The sequence below is a fragment of the Pseudonaja textilis genome, chromosome 1, assembly GCF_049901715.1.
Source record: "Pseudonaja textilis isolate UNSWEBS1 chromosome 1, rPseTex1.2, whole genome shotgun sequence".
Lineage (NCBI taxonomy): Eukaryota > Metazoa > Chordata > Lepidosauria > Squamata > Elapidae > Pseudonaja > Pseudonaja textilis.
The window spans coordinates 106,790,812-106,809,308 of record NC_141990.1 but is presented as its reverse complement, the minus strand read 5'-3'; the positions used below and the strand labels follow the sequence as shown (position 1 = coordinate 106,809,308).

General features: G+C 38.5%; 1 protein-coding gene and 1 long non-coding RNA gene across 10 annotated transcripts; one reads left to right on the top strand and one right to left on the bottom strand.

The window, feature by feature from the left end:
• Nucleotides 1–723: 723 nt before the first annotated feature.
• LOC148127746 (uncharacterized) lies at nt 724–3,774 on the bottom strand. Its single transcript, XR_015739698.1, has 2 exons — nt 3,349–3,774; nt 724–1,107 (listed from the first exon to the last, which is right to left on the bottom strand). It is a non-coding gene; the product is annotated as an uncharacterized LOC148127746 (long non-coding RNA).
• Nucleotides 3,775–3,794: 20 nt separating this feature from the next.
• On the top strand, nt 3,795–15,141 carry MANEA (mannosidase endo-alpha). 9 transcript variants are annotated; one of them, XM_087914031.1, is made up of 7 exons: nt 3,973–4,220; nt 5,506–5,576; nt 7,152–7,241; nt 7,988–8,575; nt 11,307–11,416; nt 13,236–13,312; nt 13,799–15,141. In XM_087914031.1, exons 4-7 carry the CDS (start codon nt 8,032–8,034, stop codon nt 14,433–14,435), a joined length of 1,368 nt encoding a protein of 455 aa, XP_087770157.1. In that variant the 5' UTR covers nt 3,973–4,220; nt 5,506–5,576; nt 7,152–7,241; nt 7,988–8,031; the 3' UTR covers nt 14,436–15,141. The 9 variants fall into 9 exon arrangements, with proteins under 9 accessions (XP_087770167.1, XP_026582495.2, XP_087770151.1 ...); XM_087913998.1 differs by lacking the exon at nt 5,506–5,576 and adding an exon at nt 4,483–4,592 and having other exon boundaries at nt 3,993–4,220; XM_087914041.1 differs by lacking the exon at nt 5,506–5,576 and having other exon boundaries at nt 3,795–3,978.
• The last annotated feature ends 3,356 nt before the right edge of the window (nt 15,142–18,497 follow it).

Genomic DNA, 18,497 nt, shown 5'->3' with positions numbered 1-18,497 from the left:
GCCTTCTCTTGTCATCACTCCTACCATCTGGAGCAGCACTCTCTCTTAAAAAGTGCATGGCTCTCAATCTGATCCTATTTTTAAAAAGTTCTTAAAACCTGGTTCTTGGGCTAATATGAATGATGCATCCTTTCTGGAGGCTGCTAGGGAAATCAGTTTGATTTTGCTATGTCATTTGCCATCTCTTTCGTTAATTGTTCTATCTACTGTTAAATTTGTCCATTGTGCAGTCACGTTGAATTAGGCAGCCTTATAAATGAAGTAAATTAAGCTTCTCGATCTGAATTTGCATTCTACAACTGAAAGTTCTGATCTGACCCACTGAGCCAATTTGAAGATATCAACTGATCTCTCATCATCACAATTTCTACTTTCTGGGACCACTGAGAAGACAGACAAATGGACAGCAATCGAAGCAACTTAATGTGTGAGGAGATGAATGCTGCAGCTGAATTAGATCATTTATTTTGAATGGGGGAAATAAAATATAGCCAGTTAAGCATTTAATTCTGAAAATGAAAATTCTTCAGCAAGAAATTAAAGCTATTGGATATAAACTAAATGATTCAGCAACCATGGCTGAGTAAGTAATAATGCTGAGAATAACATTCTGGGGAGGAAGTGAGATGACATAAAAATGAAATTGATTTGTGCCATAAAATTGGGGACCTGGAAAGCAGACAGATATAACAGTTCAAGGTTTTACAGAAAAGTATGCTAGACTTAATGTAGAATCATTTATTATCAGCTGGCCGACTCAGGTTTTAAAAGTAGATTGTAGTGTTGCACAAATGATAGAAACAGCACATGAAGTTGATACATCAAATAAATCATAGTGATCACTTTATATGTTAAAAATGTGCATGAAAGTAAAGTTTCTTCATGGCAAGATTTGGACACTAGACAGAAATACAATTTGTTGAATGAACAGTACTAGGGGTAAAAACAACAATGTGATGTAACAAATTTAAGGATAATTTTATCAGTAAAAAGTGGTAAAAAGAGGTGACTGAACCAGAACATAATAAAGTTGCTTAACAGTGGAAAAGTAAGAATCCTCAAAGTCACACCTTCAAATGATAAATTCTTCTTGTAATATGATCGTTGCTGAAATAATACAAAAAGGGGACTGTTTAATCATTAGAACAAATCCAGAATCCATTCTGTGGCAAAACTTTTAACAGTCAAATGCAAACTTATAATATAGTAGTTTCTTTCAACCCCTCAAAAAACACATTTTGGAGGCCCAAATATTAAAACCATGTAAGGTTCAGAAATGAATAAGAAGGGCTTTAGAAGTTGTATGTACAAGTAGTACTTGGTTTATGACTCAATTAGGGCCAGAATTTCCAGATAGAGTGACTCTGTCTTTAGATGAGGAAATTTCTTGTGGATTTTCCCAACTGGAGTCAGTGGGGAAGCCAGCAGGAAGTTGCAAGCCCCAGGCCAGCTGGTGGGTAAGCAGTGGCAGGTGAGGAAGAGAGCAAGGGGTATGTGGGAGTCATAGAAGGCATGTGTAGGTCAAGGAGGGTGTGCAAGGGTGTGAGTGTTATGTGTCATGCCCCTGTTGGAGTCTGAATCCAAGGAGGAAGACGAACAGCTGACAGGGAGCGGGTGTGTGGCTCTGTTGGCTGTGGAGGAAACTGGGGAAGGACAAAGTCAGACTGGGCAGAGCAGAGAAGAGGTAGAACAAGGGAGTTCAGAGGAAGACCCAGGCCCAACCCCTCTTCATCCTAGGGCATGCAAGGAAGAACGGAGAAGAGAGCAATGTGGGTTGCAGGCTTATGGGGGAGGAAAGATCCCTGATTCCCTTCATTAGGCAGAGTTTAAAGGAGAGGCAGCTGAGAGCAGCATTTTCTGGGAACAAACGTGAGTTTATCTTGTGTTCACTGTGATTATCTGCATTCCTGGCAATCTCACAACTGGGTTAATTTTCTGCTGTTCCTTCACTTCTTGAACTCCTTATATTGCCCTGCCGGGTTAATTACCTCATCTTGCCTTGATTGGACTTATAGTTAAGGTTTCTGTTGACAACATTTTGGACTTGAATCTCTACAGTCAAAAGCTATTCCTGGGAGAATATTTTTCCGGACCAGAAGGTAACCAGAATATTGGGGGCAAAGTTATTATGTGTGTTGCCTTTGTGCCATGCCCCAGATCATCACATTTTGTAAGAGGTGTGGTGAGGGTTGAAACAAGTGCATAGGAATGCATGAGGTATAATGTGGATCAGGCAAGGTGCACAAGAGTGCATGAAAAGTGAAGCCCAAGTGAAGGAGGGTGCGGTATGGGTCAGAGGGGGTACCTGTGAATGTGTGAGAGGTTTGGGGAGGTCAGGGAGAATGCTTGATTGCAGTGCAGGTTGAGAAGAATGGATGGGGGGAGGTTGGGTATGGTGCCTGAAAGCGCAGTTCAGGTGTGAGGGTGTGTGAGCAGCAAGAGCTGTGGAAGGGTATGTGAATGGGAAAGATTTATCTGAGCAACTTTTTTTAAATTAAAATTTATTATAATACAAACTACAAGTAGAAACAGAGATCAGAAAGTACAGGAAAAAGGAGAAAAGGGAGAAAGAATGCTAGGGAAAAAAGCAGTAATTGGGCTTTTTATGCCCTTAACACAGGGCTGTGAAACTCCCAGCCTGCGGGCCAGATGCATCACATGTATGCCCGGTTGAGCAAAGGGGGAAAAAGTCCAGATACATTACGGGACAATGATGTGACAACGTGAGTTTTACACCCCTGCCTTAACATGGAAGAGGCAATTGGGCAAAAAACTGGAATGTTGCAGACTCCTCCATTTTAAGCCTCTTCCCTTTTCCTCCCCATCTGATGACTCAGAGACGAACTATTGTAGTAATTCCAGAACCTAAACACAGGGTTCGTTTTTTTCTTTTTGAGCAATATTTTGCCTGAAATACTAGAAACATGAACAGTACAAATGTTTTTGAGTGCTTTGTTCATTTTATGCTCCAATGCATTGCTAAGAAGACTGCATTTGCCCTAATCTGTGATTTAAACTTTAATTCAGGGGAAGATTCTCACAAATGCATTCTTGGTCCAACATACAGCCCCTTGATTAATCTCAGAAACAATGTACAGAAAACTTTATGTAGAAATATATATTAATGTTCAGTTCTATTTTGATAAACACGATAACCAAATTCAGCCAATAGGATACAGCAGATGTACCTTGCTACCGGTATAATTTTTTTGTCAAATAGTCTAAGAATTAGATTTATTTTTCTGGTTCGTTATTTACTGTGCTTCGATTTGAAAAAGCCCATAATGTATTCTGTAACAGATAAGCAAAAAAAAAAATGTATTTCTCTTTCTCTAATGTAACACCTACCAGATATGTACGATCTCAGCTCCACTGCGGCTAAAAAGCTAAGAATGGAATTAAAATCCAACACACGTGGACTCACACACGCTATAGGAATAAGTGCACGGAATGTCACGGCTTGCGAGTTTTTCTCTCTGCAAGAATGGAGAACAATGAGTTAGTGAAGATGGCATCTTCGCGTTTCCATGGAGGTTTAAAAACCCACAGTAGACTTCTGAGCTCGCTATCAACAGGCTCGCAAACGGACGCTTAAGCGAAGAAAAAAAAAATTCGCATGCTTGTTAACTCAGGTCGCGAGCCCCAACACTTCCGGAGAAGAAGAAGAAGGAAAAAAAAAAAAAAAGCCCGAAGGTAGTTCGGTTGTGCCGACAAAGAAAGAGAGGCGTGATCAGAGTAACTTTACTGCTTTCCTGGAGGTAAGGGCAACGTGCCTTCTACCTTGGCAACTGCGCATGCTCCGATGGAGAAGACAACCGCAAGCTAGGGGGAGCCAACTCCGAAAAGAGGCTGGTAACCCTGAGCCTGTGCTTCCTTCCCCGATCGGTCCATTTTAAATCTTCCGCCTCCTCCGCCGTTGCTCCCCCTCCCCTTCTTTCGAATCCTTGCTTGAACTTTTCAGTCCGGTTCTGCAGACGGGTGAGTAGCAAGGAGAAAGGCGCCAGGGGCTAGCGCTTGTTGTGGATGCCGCCTCCTCCTCCTCTCCTGCGGTCTTCCCATTAGCCCGCTTGCCTAGGGATAACGCGGAGGGGGCGGGGAGTCCCGGGGGAGGGGGGAAGAGGATAGATCCTCTCTCCTCTGCTCACCGGTTGCTGGGAAGGAGAGCCTCTGCCTGCGCAGCCCTTGCGGGGATCTCGAGTGGAAGAGGGTTCCTCGGTCAGGTGCAGAGCTATTAAAAGCAGCAAACAGGAGCCTTTGGGCTGGCTGTGCAAGAGAAATAATTAGGCCAGATATCGGTTACTCAGCTTGGCTGGTTACGTGAATATTTGTGTGTGGGTATGTGTGGGTATATATATATATATGTGTGTGTGTGTGTGTGTGTGTGTGTATCTGTGAAGATTCTCAGTCATTCAGGTCATTGTTGTACCAAAGGTGCTTTTCTTTTTCAAGAGGCAACTTGGACTTTCTGGTTTTTCTTTGAAGACGTTTCACTCCTCATCCAAGAAGCTTCTTCAGCCCCTTTGTGTGTGTGTGAGAGAGAGAGAGAGAGAGAAAGAGAGAAGGAAGGGTGGGAGGCAGCGTTATCTGGAGAGGTAAGATCAAATCTCTCCAACCCAGCTCTATTCTTGAAGACTTCATGAATGTCTCCGTAGGAAGGCTTTTTTCCTTTAGCTTCTTCCCAGGTTGTTCTTCTGGACTTTCATCTCCATCCTATTATAGCTTGGGATTTCTCAGTAGTCTCCCTTCCCTCTGCTAATAAGGAACAATTGTTTCCAAAGGCGGCTGAACTTGAAGAAGTGCTTTTCAAGATCAGCCAAGGTCAATTTCTCAATATGAGTGTGTGGGGGGTTTATTGTGAGACCCGACTATGATTATGTCTAGTCTAGACCGCCTGGCCTTTTGCAGATGCTTGTGTCCCTCGTGTGGCATAAGCTTTGATCAATTACAATTCACATCAAGAAGCTTATGCCTTAACACATCCATGCTATTTTTTTGGTTGTTATTTTTAATGTATCGTGAATATATCCGTTCTTCTGGAAACTGCTCATGATGTTAGTCGAAGAACTCAATCAGAGTTCACCTTGTTTTTCTACATATTCAAATTATCATTGGTGTTTTTTTTACATATTGCACTTCCTTAGTTGCCAATTTTGTTGACTATGTTGCTTGGGAATTGGGAGAGCTGTCATAATTTCAAAACTGACCCTATATTGCAAAACTTGTAAAATATTGTAAATCTGCTTTGGATGAACACAGAGTAAATGCAGACTATGTAATAAATAAAGAAAACCTGATATTCTGTTAATGAGGCCTAATATTTTTCTTCAATTTTGTCATTACTGAACAAAATACTTTTGGGACTTAGTAAATCACAAGTTATAGGCAGATTTGCTGACTTCTAGCCTTCCTGAAACTGAATGGTAGATCACTAGGGATTGATCATTAAATGTTTATGTTTTGAACACCCATAACTCCTATTTCTCCATCCTCCTGTATTTTTACCAGCTTAGAAAGCACACATGGAAAACATTCAACTTTTCTTTGTCTAATCTAATTTCTCCTGGCTTTTAGCAGAGGTAAAATTGTCAAAGATAAATGAGTTATGTCCTGCTTTTCTTTGTGCATTATGTATCTTTCTGACAACATATGTCATGTTCTCCATGATAATAGATTATATTTAGATTTACATCTAAAATCTAAACATCGCTTAGGATATACCAATATAACATTAGTGCTTCATGAGCTGCATTAGCTCCTAGTATCTGATTTTCAGATACAATTCAAACTGTTAATTTCCAGCTACAAAGTCCTTCATGATTCAGGGCTATCTTATTCTGGACTATCACTTATCCCCAATTATTTCTCTCCAACAGAGTGGGGATGGTTGGGTCTCCTGTATAAACCATGCCATTTAAGGTGCAATTTCTCTATCATAGCCTCTGCCCTAAGAAGGATTTATTCCTTCCCAAAAATCAGATAGGCCTGGCCCTGCAAGCCTTTCATAAGGCTTTGAAAACCTGGCTTGTCTCCCGTTTTTTAGATGAGCTCATTCTTTAAAGATTAAGATAATAATTGTGATTGGCTTATTGGTGTTATGTTTTGCAATTTGCCTTCTGGGCTTTCATTGTGGCTTTCATTTGTTTACTTGTTTGTAACTCATTGTTAGGCATCCAGAGTTGGAATTACTAGTTGGGTGACAATATAAACTGGGAAGTGTGTGGAAATTCTTTGTCCTTTGCATTTTGTCTCCATGTTACAATCCAGATAGTAAAGTAAATGTGTCCCAAAATGGAGATGTTTTGTTCTTCTATTGACTTGAACATGTCAATCCTTTGAGACTAGTAGAAGGGGCAAGCTAAACTGGTATGGTTATATTACAGTAGTTCTTGTTGTCAGAGAAATCACATACCATAAATGATTTCTGACTTTCCCATCCTCTTCAATCCTCAAAGTACTAATAATGGGAAAAGCAGAACTGTGCTCAGTTACTTTTGAATAAATGCCCTGTTTTATCAAGAGGTTCATATCTATATCACTATATCTGAATGAGATACTAAGGTTATAGAAATAAAGAGAGGGGTGTCAACCAGGAGATCAATAAACTCATTGAGATCATGGCAAACAGAAGACCAACCTGCCTTCTTTCATTAGCCAACCATGCCTGTTTTTACTTTTGTGTTCTCTTCTTATTCCTTTTTCTTTTTCTTTTAACCTGTTAGATATCGTCCTGGGCTGGGACTGTTTTATATTTTAAAGATAAAGGGTTCCTTGTCTCAATATTAGAATAGTTGCTTTATGTGTAGAAGATCCCAGACAGGCAAATAATGAAAGAAACATTGTTGTATTGTGCCACAAGATCCCTGGCTTTCATGACCCATAAGCAAATGGGTCTTGTATTGAACAACACTGAATTTGTAATTCCGCCCTTCCTTGCCGCCACCCCCCCCCAATGTACCCCATCCTAGCAGATTAGCCAGAGACTTTTTCAGGTAGCCTGGGATACTGTTTAAGTAGATGAGGTACTGCATACCCCTCTCAACAATGGGAAGCATTTCCAATTATTCAGGCTTGAGAAGGGCTTTGAGCTACTCAGGTGACAACTTCCAGTTCTTTCACATGCTCATTGAAAAGCTTGTTGAATTACTTTGCAGGCAGCTGCAAGAAGCAAGAGAAGACTGACTGACTGACTGACATGACTGACTAACTGACTGACTGACTGAACAGGGATGGAGATTGATAAAGTGAGGAAGAGCTTTTCTCCATTGCATCTCTGCTGTTGTCTGAACATCACTACCCTCATTCTTTCTATTTGAAACCCTAAGCTTCTATTGTGTATTTTCATGTACTGTATTATTAGATTATTTGCAAGCAACAGCTAGAAGCATGATGTGTCTTGTTGTTTTCCATCGTTAATGCTTTTTGCAGAACAGAAAATATCCACCTAAGTCAGTTCCTTCTTAATTTCTCCATTTTGCTTTGCTTTTCCACTTTTAGTGGAATTGTTATTTTAATTTGTGTTTGAAAGTCCACAGTAAAAATATCTCATAGCAATGCAATTTCTTAATATGCTGTAATAATAAAACATAAGAGTTGGAAGCAATAATTAGATAATTAAGCTCAATATCCTGTGTCTCTTATATTAACATCTTCCTTATAAAAAAGTATTACTTTTGTTTCTATCATGGGGGTTGGGAAAGACTCTTGATTTTTTTGATAGAATTATTAATGGATTATAACATGAAAAAATGAGAACTGTAGCCTTAGAGAACTGGAGTGCTGTGATCAATACTAATAGTATTGAACTAGATGATACAATATGATCAACATAAATCAGTTCAGTGGTTTCCTATGTTAAGATGTATTCAGGGTTTAGGAAATTTTAGGTTATATATAAATATTAAATAATTCTATAATGTTAGAATGAATTTGGTTTAATTGATTGCAAAATCTAAACCCTACAGTCATGTTCTTTTTTTCTTGTTTACAGGCAGCTGGACGCTTCCTACCTGTGTCCTGAACTACCATGATATCATGGCAAGATTTCGCAGGAGAACATGCATCGTTTTGCTGCTTTTTATTTTATTTATTTGCTCTATAATGATGGCGCTGAAAACTCTGAGACCAGAAAGAGCTGGGTTTGGAGATCCATTTGGTCTTGGCCTGTTACCAGATTTTCAGCAACAGACAACACATTTAAAAAAGAAGATCAGTCTGCATAAAGGAGCAAAAGAAGACAGTTTCCCGAGGACCAAAAGTGTTCATCCTCTACCGATGAATCTCAAAACACCTGCAACTTCTATAAGAAAAATGGAAGAGCTACCTCCTCCAAATTATAACTTCCATGTATTTTACTACAGCTGGTATGGGACTCCACAGTTTGATGGAAAATATATTCATTGGAACCACCCATTATTGACACACTGGGATCCAAAAATTGCAAGTGGTTATCCAAAAGGCAGACACAGTCCTCCAGAAGATATTGGCTCAAGCTTCTATCCAGAACTTGGACCTTATAGCTCTAGGGACCCATCTGTCATAGAAGCTCACATGAAGCAAATGAGATCAGCATCCATTGGTAAATATTCCATCTCTTTCCACCTCGCTGCCCCCCGCCCAAAGCTCTTGTCTGTCCTACATCCCTTTGCTTGCTTGCTTGCTTGCTTGCTTTCAGCCTCCTCTCAAAGCCTTGCAATCTTCACCTCATCTTTCCAGACCATTTATTCACCTTCTGATCCAATTTATTCACCTTCTGCAGCTCTTTTTTTTTCCCTTCCTCATTCTCAGAAAACTCCCCTAAAACAAACTGGTTGCTTGCTTGCTTTATGCAGTGGTGGGAGCAGTAATGGTCATCCCTCAGTAACACCTCAACTTTGTGAGCTGTTTGCCTTGTGTGTTTGCATTCTGGTGCAATTCAAGATACTGATACCCTGTTTCTCCAACAATATGGCCTCCCCCAATAGGAAGTCCCAGCATGTTTTATAGGCATGAAATGAAATTAAGCCCCTCCCCCCAAATTAAGGCCTATATTAAAACATGCGAAATGGGGGGGAATCGTGGGGAGGCTTGCAGTTAGGAAGTACTTTTGTTGCACACCCGGATATGGTGCTGCCTGCGTTGACCTCAGTATGAAGTGCCCCACCAATGCCAAGGTCAACATCCAAGCCATCGCTGCCCGCCCGCCCAAAGATGCAATTGGGGGGGGGGGAATTAAGTCACCCCCGAAAAGACGGCCTAGCCATTTTTTCGGGGCTCAAAAAAAAATAAAACCCGGCCTTATTATATGAGAAACACAGTAGTTATCTATAATCTTCACTATCTGGCGTAGAGCCCGATTTCCTTGAGGGACTGCCTATCTCCCATAGTATCTACCTGGCTGGTTTCATCAGGGTCGATGTGCTCCAGGCTGCTTCAATTAAACAATGCCCTCTGTTAGAATCTGGGAATCATGCTCACTCTGTTCCCTCTAGAATGAGGCTTCCCAAGATTCAGAAGTCTTCCACCCAGGCTGGTGTTTTGAAGGGCTTTGAAACCTGGTTCTTCACTCAAGGCTTAACAAAATAGAGTGAAACCCCTTCACTATATTCCTGCCCAATGTCTTGTTCTTGCCATCTTTTTGTGTATTTATTTATTTTACTCTATATTATTGTATTTCCCTTGTTTTAGTATAGGTAATTCTCATTTAATGACACTGATTGAGACCATTTTTTTGCTAAATTATGCGGTCGTAAAGTGCAATATCACTTGATTCTTCCCATTAGCAAGAGCAGTTCCAATAGTCCCCAATTACCATTATTAAGCAAATCACTGTTGGTCATAAAGTGAGGACTCACATGACCATGACTTCTGACTTCCTGTCGGCTTCCCCATTGACATTGCTTTCAGGAAGCTGATAGGAAAAGTCATACATTGTAACCACTGGATGCTGCAGTGGTTGAAATTTGAGGGCCAGTCATAAGTGCAAACTATTGCTGAACAAGTGGGCATTAACCAAGGACCATATGTAACTTTTTAAAACAGCAGCAGCAGAAAGATGTTTCCATCTGTTTCAAAACACAGTTGTGCTGTTGTAGGTAAAATATAACAAACAAAAAATTAGTCCTAATGTCCTGTACTGATGAGAAAGCCGTAGCTGATTTTGCTATTGTAAAATATTAAAAAGTTAATTGGTCCAGTTTTTGGAATGTGGCTTTCACTGCGGTATACAAGCCTAATGTGATTTTTGAGCTGATGGAAAATGTGCACCCCAGATCTGTTTGATATGATCATTTAGTAAATTGCATAGATCTTTTCCTCAGTGACTGAGTAAAAAGCCACAGAGTTCAGTAGTATAGAATGTCACTTGATGAATTGGCCTGTAATTTAAGACTTGAGCCCTTTTTATCAAGCCTTTCCTTTATATGTTAGAACTTACCCTGTCTTGTTACCCATGGCTTCTTTTGCCAGTTATTTATTAATTTTTTAAAGATGGGAGCATGTCCACTCTTTCTTATCTTAGAGGATAGGCAGAAACAATGAGAGAAAGACAGTCACCCAGATAGTGATAGTAGTCCAGCCCTAGATCTGGTAAGACTTTGTGGATCACAAACAGCAAGATAAATTATGCCTGGAAGCTTAACTGGCAATCAATGCACCTCACACCAGAGAAAATTAGAACATCAATCACTGCCTTCACTACTTCCTTCTGGACCAGTTGTAGTTTCCAAGTGGTCTTTGAGGGCCACCTTATGTTGAGAGCATTGTAGTAGTCCATGTGGGAGGTGACTATGACTGGTGTCATTAGTGACTATGTCATTATTGGTACTAGTGACTAGTCATTAGTGCCTATGAGAAGGGATTCCAGTTAAGAAAAGAGTGCAGTGGTGCAACTGATGAATCTGGGGAAAGCCTTCTTAGAGACAGCTGCCACTTGCTCTTTGAGAAGGAATTGAGTCCAGGAGAACCTTCAGATTGTGAATTTTGGAAAATGCTATCCAGTTTCCAACTAAAGATGGAAAGTCCTTGATGCATTTCTTGGTTGACAGCTTGAAGTTGATATGTGCAACTGGTATCATCAGCATATTAATGATACCCAACCTCATGCCAATAGATACTTTCGCCTAAAGTCTTCATGTAGATGTTAAAAAGGAGAGGTGACAGCACTGAGCCCTGTGGTGTCCACACATCATCGGCCTATTATAACTGAAGTGGCTTATAGCAAACTTTAAATAAAAACTTCAAAATGTGGTTATTTTGTGAGGCTTTACAGAAAACATTCGGTGGTGGTGGTATCAATTCAAATTTATTTAGGTTTATGTTTTATTCCTTAGGGGTTTTGGCTCTTTCCTGGTACCCTCCTGTTATGGCTGATGAAAATGGCGAGCCCACTGATGGGCTTGTGCCTATAATTTTGGATATTGCACACAAGTATAAATTAAAGGTATAGTATTTGAAATTTGTAAAAACTAGCTGTAATGGGTTGAATAAAATAGTCTACACTGTTATAGCAATAAAATGAGTTGATATTTTATATCCATTTCTCTCAGATTAAATTCCATTGAACTCAGTTGGACTAATTCTGAGTAGTCATATTTGTAATTGTACTATTAAATATCATTAATAATTTATTTCAGTAAAAGAGTGCTTACAAAATCCTATGTTGTTACCTTTCATAAGTTATATATATTCAAACCGACAGCAGTCCTATCTTTTAAATTAATTTTAATTTTGTACCATTCTAGTTAGAAAGCTATTTGAAGCAGGTATAGAGTCATCTTCTTAGAAGCAACAGTTCCCTCTCTTAATTCAAAGCAGATATTACCAGATAAATATATATGTAAATATATGAGACTTTTCCATCCCAAAATTTGTTCTTAGTGACAGTAACTTCTAATTCTTTTGAAAATGGAAGAATTGTCCTTAGTCAAAACTGAAATGATTGCCCTTAAAAAATGCAAGAGTTAAAAAATAATTGTCATGTGTTTGAGAAATCTAAGGTACAGTTTCTTTAAATCTAATCATAATTGGATTATTTAAATATTTAAATATTATTGTAAATATTATTTAAATACTTTGTCTCAACCCAGAATTGGAAATGACACTATTCCACCCCAGATTCTGAGTAAAAGATAACATGTACACTGGCTAGAAATTGTGTAAAGAAATGGTCAACATTAGCCTCTTTAGTAATGCGTTGTCATTATTGCCAGTTATCTCTTCCTTTCAAAGGATAAGGTTGATTAGGAAAGCAGGGGAGATGTGTTGGAGAAAATTGTTTGCTAATAAGGTAAATCCAATTACATATTCAGGTAGAAATTGCTGAACTGGAAAATTAAATAATTTGAACTGCCCAAACCCTAAAATCGATCCCAACACTAATTAAAACTGAACGTTTAATAAGTTAAGCATTTCTTGCAAATTAGTACGTATATTTTTTCCTGGAGACATTAATATCTTGAAATGCTGTTTCTCTGATAAAATAATCATCTAGTGAATTTAATATTAGGTAACTCAGTGTCTCTACAGTTTTGCACAAGGCTTGAAACTATTGGGCAGATATGCTTCAAAAATGAATCATAGATGGCAATGACACTGAGACTCTTAATCATTTGAAATTCCAGACACATTTCTCTTTTCACTGTCAGCACATTTAAATTTGATGTTCAGATTGGAGTTGGCAATGTGCTTATATTTTCTTTTTCTGTGGGCAAATTTAAAACATCATAGCATTGTGTTTAGGTGATTTTTCAGCAGAGGAAAACATAGTTTTAATACTAAAGGGCTACTAACTTTCTCCTGGGTGTCATCTTCCAGCCCCTTTTTTCTGGTTTAGTTAATAATGGCTGCCATATATATTTATTGTTGTACTATACTGTAATTGTTTTTAATTGTCTTTATGATTGTTGCTGCCTAGAGTCACTTATCTTAGAAGGGTGGCCATAGAAATTAATTAAATGAATAAAGCAAAAAATTAATTGCCATGGCAGCATAGAGCATTTTTGTTCTGTGCTTGTACCGAATAGCTATGCTTTCCACTTTCTAACCAATCTGGGTTGGGTGACAACAGGACAAACTATTCCCATGTAAAGAACTAAAAGTTTCTCTTCCTTTAGTTTTTTTCTCTTCATTTTCTACTATACGTGCAAATATAAAATAAAATTTATATTTTTCAGAAATGGAGGGCTACTGACTTTAAGATTTTTTCTGCTCTTTTGAGACATTCCATTTTTTAAACAAAAAAAAAACTTTTTATGTTTCAGGTCACTTTCCATATTGAGCCATATAAAGACAGAGATGATCGTAGCATGTACAGCAATGTCAAGTATATTATAGACAAGTAAGAACTTGGTGCAATATTTGAATATGAATATGATAATTTTATTTTGTCTCATCTGACTTTCTTATTTATATGTTTCATGGTGGTTTATCAATTAAAAATTAACTCCTTATCAATAGACACAGTTCTCATTAAAATAAACTGAACTCCCATTCTTTTTGTTCAAATTCACAATATTTAATATCATTGATGTCATTTTTGTTACTGTGTCATGCAGCAACAAATAGGGGGTTACAAGCAGAGCAATTTAGTAATTTTATCTTCCTAATAAGACTACGTTTATTAAATTTGCTTTGCTGAATTGCAGTTAATTGTGTTTAAAGGCTTATCTAATGCTATTTATGACATTTGAAATGAAATATAATTGAGAGAAAGGCAGGAAGAGTAACTTTTAAGATGATTAGAAATATATATATGGAACATTTACCTTTTTTTACTTTTTTTTCTCCCCTCCCCCCCTTTTTTTTTTTGCTTGTTTGCTTTTAGATATGGAGACCATCCAGCTTTTTACAGACATAAAGTCAGTACAGGTAGAACGCTTCCCATGTTCTATGTTTATGATTCTTACATCACAATCCCAGAAATGTGGGCAAACCTGCTCACAGTATCAGGATCTCATAGTATACGTAATACACCCTATGACAGCTTATTCTTTGCCCTTCTTGTAGAAGAAAAACATAAACACGAAATTCATCGAAGTGGCTTTGATGGAATTTACACCTATTTTGCCACAAACGGCTTCTCTTATGGTTCAAGCCATCATAATTGGCCCAGTTTAAAAGCTTTCTGTGACATAAAAAACTTAATGTTTATTCCAAGTGTGGGCCCAGGCTACATAGATACCAGCATCCGACCCTGGAACAATCACAACACACGCAATCGTGTCAACGGGAAATATTACGAGACGGCATTCAGTGCTGCTCTTCTAGTAAGACCTGAAATCATTTCCATCACCTCTTTTAATGAATGGCACGAAGGGACTCAGATTGAAAAGGCCATTCCTAAAAAGACAGATGTGACAACTTATCTGGATTATCAGCCGCATAAACCAAATATTTATCTGGAGCTTACTCACAAGTGGTCTGAAAAATATAGCAAAGAAAAGGACCAGTGGCTTACATGAGTTGCCATTGTGGTTGAGAATTCGACAATGAATCTATGACTGATAGATTGAGAAGATGTTGTGAGGAAGTGGTCTGACTATTTCTACAGCTTTGTTATAGAAAGTTTTCACTTTAAGGAACAAAGGTAACAACAAGCAATACTGTCCCTTCAGTTACTTTATTATATGAAGACTATGTTGGCTATGCTTAATATTGTATATATTGTTCTGTACTGCAAATACTGTTTCCAGAGTATTTGAGTGGTAGTACAAATAGACTGTTAAAGAGCTAAATTCAAAATTGGCTGCAATTAAAATAGTTATATAAGATATCTGCATGCAGCTGATTTTTTTCCCCATTTTGGGGGGAGGAAAACCACTCTCAAAGCAAAACAAGTTTAGAACCCATCTCAAATACAATTTGAAAAGCTGTAGTTGAGAAATAACTTCAAGCAAAGGTAGTACTCACAACTAGTCCTTTCTCAGAAAATCTCTTGGATCAGAAGCTTGGAACAACTATGTACAAAGATATTTATCCAAGTCTATTGAAGATTAATGTATATATGATGCATGTTACTGTAAAAAGAAGAATTTCTCTGGGAACTTTTTAGTTCAAGAACCACCTAAAATTAGTGCTATGTAAGAGCACAGTATTGTGGTCCTGTTCAGATCTTGTTTAATCACCATGTGAATAGCTGGAATTGGTAATAAATTCCCTGTTATTATATTTAGTGTGTTTTTCATGAAAAACCTTTTATTTGCCTTTACTTTATTAAAATTAGGGAGGGAAGTAAAAATTTCATAATATTTCTAGACAGTAATAGTTTCAATTTAGCTATTTCTAAGAGGTGGTAAATTTCCACCCACTTTTTTATGCGAATCACTTCAAATAAAATTATGAAACAATCCTAATTCTCTTCCTCCTCCCTACCCCCAAAAAAAAAAGGTTGAAGGAAGGAATTAAAGCAGTTACCAACTAAAATTGAAATACTAGGAAATTTAAAGTGTCATTCAATTTATTCATAGAATAGTCTGACCTGGAAAAAGGACTTTTAACGGGAAGGGCTGTTCCTAATACAGAGAGCTTAAAAGCAGAGGTGGAATGCTACTGGTTCTGCCCGGCTCTATAGAACCAGTAGCTCTGAAGTGCAGCAGACAAAGAACGGGTTCTATGTCTGCTGCTGTTTGGCCCGCCTGCCCACCCAGGCTGTTACCTGACTTTTATTTCCTGCTTTTTCAACCTCAGCTGCTTTGCGTAGCACGGCTGGGGTTGAAAAAGCAGGAAAAAAGGTGCTTTTTCAAATGCTGCGCACCCGCGCGTAGCGCTTATCAGCTGTCCAGATGGCACAGCTTTAGGGGTATTACACACGCATGCAAAACGTAATCACCGATCCAATAGTAACACCGGTTGAATCCCACCTCTGCTTAAAAGCCACGTTTAGTTCTGTCCCAAACATCAGAATGTTTTCTTTTTTTTTAAAAAAAAAGAAAATGGTCTAGCAAAATATTTTGCTTCTCAGAACAGGCTCAGAATATGTTTTCACAAACATTCATTGTTAATCTTTTGGGTACAAGTAGTCCTCAAGGTACAGGAGGTCATTTAACAAACATTCAAAGTTATACCAGACCCCCACCCCCACCCCACCCCAAAATACATATGACCCTGTTTCAAAGTTACAAATTCTGCAAAGCCCACCTGGTCATTTGCAGAGATGCTGCCGTTTACCCAGCTATTTTCCCCCCACAATCTGCCCTGCTGGGTCCCCAAGGACACTGGACCTGCTTTACTGGGTTCCACGTGGTCCTTGTCCTCTCCTCATAATCCCTCACTTTACCTTGTGAAGATCTGTAGAGCTGCGGAGTTAAGGGGAGGGAAGGAGAACAGGCCTCTCTTTTCTGGGCCATGTAGGAGAATTACACAAGTAGTGTTTTGTTTTGTTTTTTAATCCAATCGCCTGTGTAGCCTAGCAATGAAGCGACTGATCTGCATGATTGGTTGGCTGGGGAAAGCCCTGTGTTTTGCAAAAAAAAAAAAGTTTAATTCACTAGCAAAGCAACCCCTTTACCTATAAAAGCTAATTTTATATTGGCTCTTGGTTCAATTTCTTTTCAAAAAGATGCAGTTTAATGTTCCTTAAGCACCCCAGTATAAAAATGAATCAGCAACTTACATTTGCTTCCATGCAAGCAAGTTTAGTAAAAAGCAAAACTTTTTTGTAGAGCCATTTCAAATACAACAATCTTTTGCAATCAAAAACTATTCACATGGACTCTTGTAGTGTGCAGGTTATTCCATTATAAGCTACATGATGTGATATTTTTTACTTTTGCTAGTGATGGGCAAACTGTTCAACTGGGCCTGAGAAAATAGTTTATGCATTTAAAAAAACTATCTTTATTTTGCATTTTGTTCTAAACCTAATTTGCAGTCTGTTCAGCACCTGCGAAACTCACTAGAAGCAGAATAGGCCCAGATATTCGTTTGCTGCAGCATTCTAGCCGCTGCTCCTTTTTCACTTCTCTTATTTTCCTGGCCACAAAAATGTCTGCTGCAATGGAAGCTATTTCTGCTGAGAAATGTATTTTTGCTAGGTGCCAGCGAACTTTGCATAGAAGCAACTAGACCAAGGGATATATCCTGTGGTTTTAGTAGGCGAACAGTGCAGGTGCATCTCTTGAAATCCCTTCACTAACGTTGCCATCTGCTGCCAAATGGGCAGAAGAAGGTGAGAAGGAAGCCATGTCCTCAGCCCATTTCTTCCCCTGCTTCTCTCTTTTGCTTTTTAGCAATTGATAAACATTCAAGGAGTTAAGGCTGATGAGGTTCAGGTTTTCTAGGCATGCTAATAATAGAAATATAATCACATTTCTTAATTATTTCCCCCCTCACAAAGGATCTAGCATTAGTCACCTACCAGAGGAAGTAATGCAAGTACTTTTTAAAAAGACAAGCAATTTGAAGTGATTAGCTGTGATAAAAGACATTGTTCTCTGCCAGTTTTGTAATTTTTTACAAAACTAAATGGATCGTTGCATTTTAGTATATATCTATAACAGATACATAATGCATAGATGCCAATGGATATCTGTACACTAAAACAGCAGACCCCAACTTTTCTGATTCCACGGACCGGTAGCGGCCAGCGGTGTGGGGGGAGGGGATGATTTCACACAGGCAACCTAATCCTGCACGAGTGCAGCTAAAGCATCACACATTCACCCACTGCTCCTGCAGATTAGTTGCCAACTGGCCACAGACCAGTAGCAGTCCACAAGCTGGGGATTTGGAGACACGCACACCGCACTAAAGAACAATAGTGATACTTTGTAAAGTGGGTTTTTTTAATGCGGCAAATTATGAGCTGAATTTTATATTTCCTACCAAATCATAGATTATAGCTAATGCATACTACTATACAACCATAGATAACAATGTTCAGGTTTAAATTTGTTATACCACTCAACTTTCATAGATGCCAGGAAAGAGCTTTATTAATGTTATTTTCTTGCCAATAGAAAACTTAAGTGGTTATTGTTTATTTCTTAATATCACTTATTAATTACTGTGAATGTTTTATGAGTTGTCCCTTGCAAGAAGGGATAGGCAGTCTGCCAATGGCAGAGAGCTTTGTGAAACAACAGCAAGCAAGATTATACAATTGAGTTTAGTTGCAAAATGGTCGATTCATCTGCCCCTTTGGAGTAGGTAGAATTTTAAGGAAGGAAATGGAAACATAAGCTTACCATTCTGTCCTTTGATTACATGAACATCCCAGAGTGAAAATATATGTTGAAATATTTTATCCACTTTTAATGACATCACTACGTCATCACAACAGGTTGAACAGTGCTGACTGATCAGAGTAAGCATGCTTGGAATTGCATTACTGATATCTTAAGATGTCTCCAAAAATTTGACACTTTCATGTAGAGCATTTACAATATTTTTAAAATAAATAACACTTCAAAGAAGGCCAGATGTCATATTGACAGAATGAAGAAGCTTAAGGATATCATGAAGCTTAAGGATATCGTGAAAGGAGAAGCCTATTCTCAATTACTTTATTGGTCTACTCTTAACAC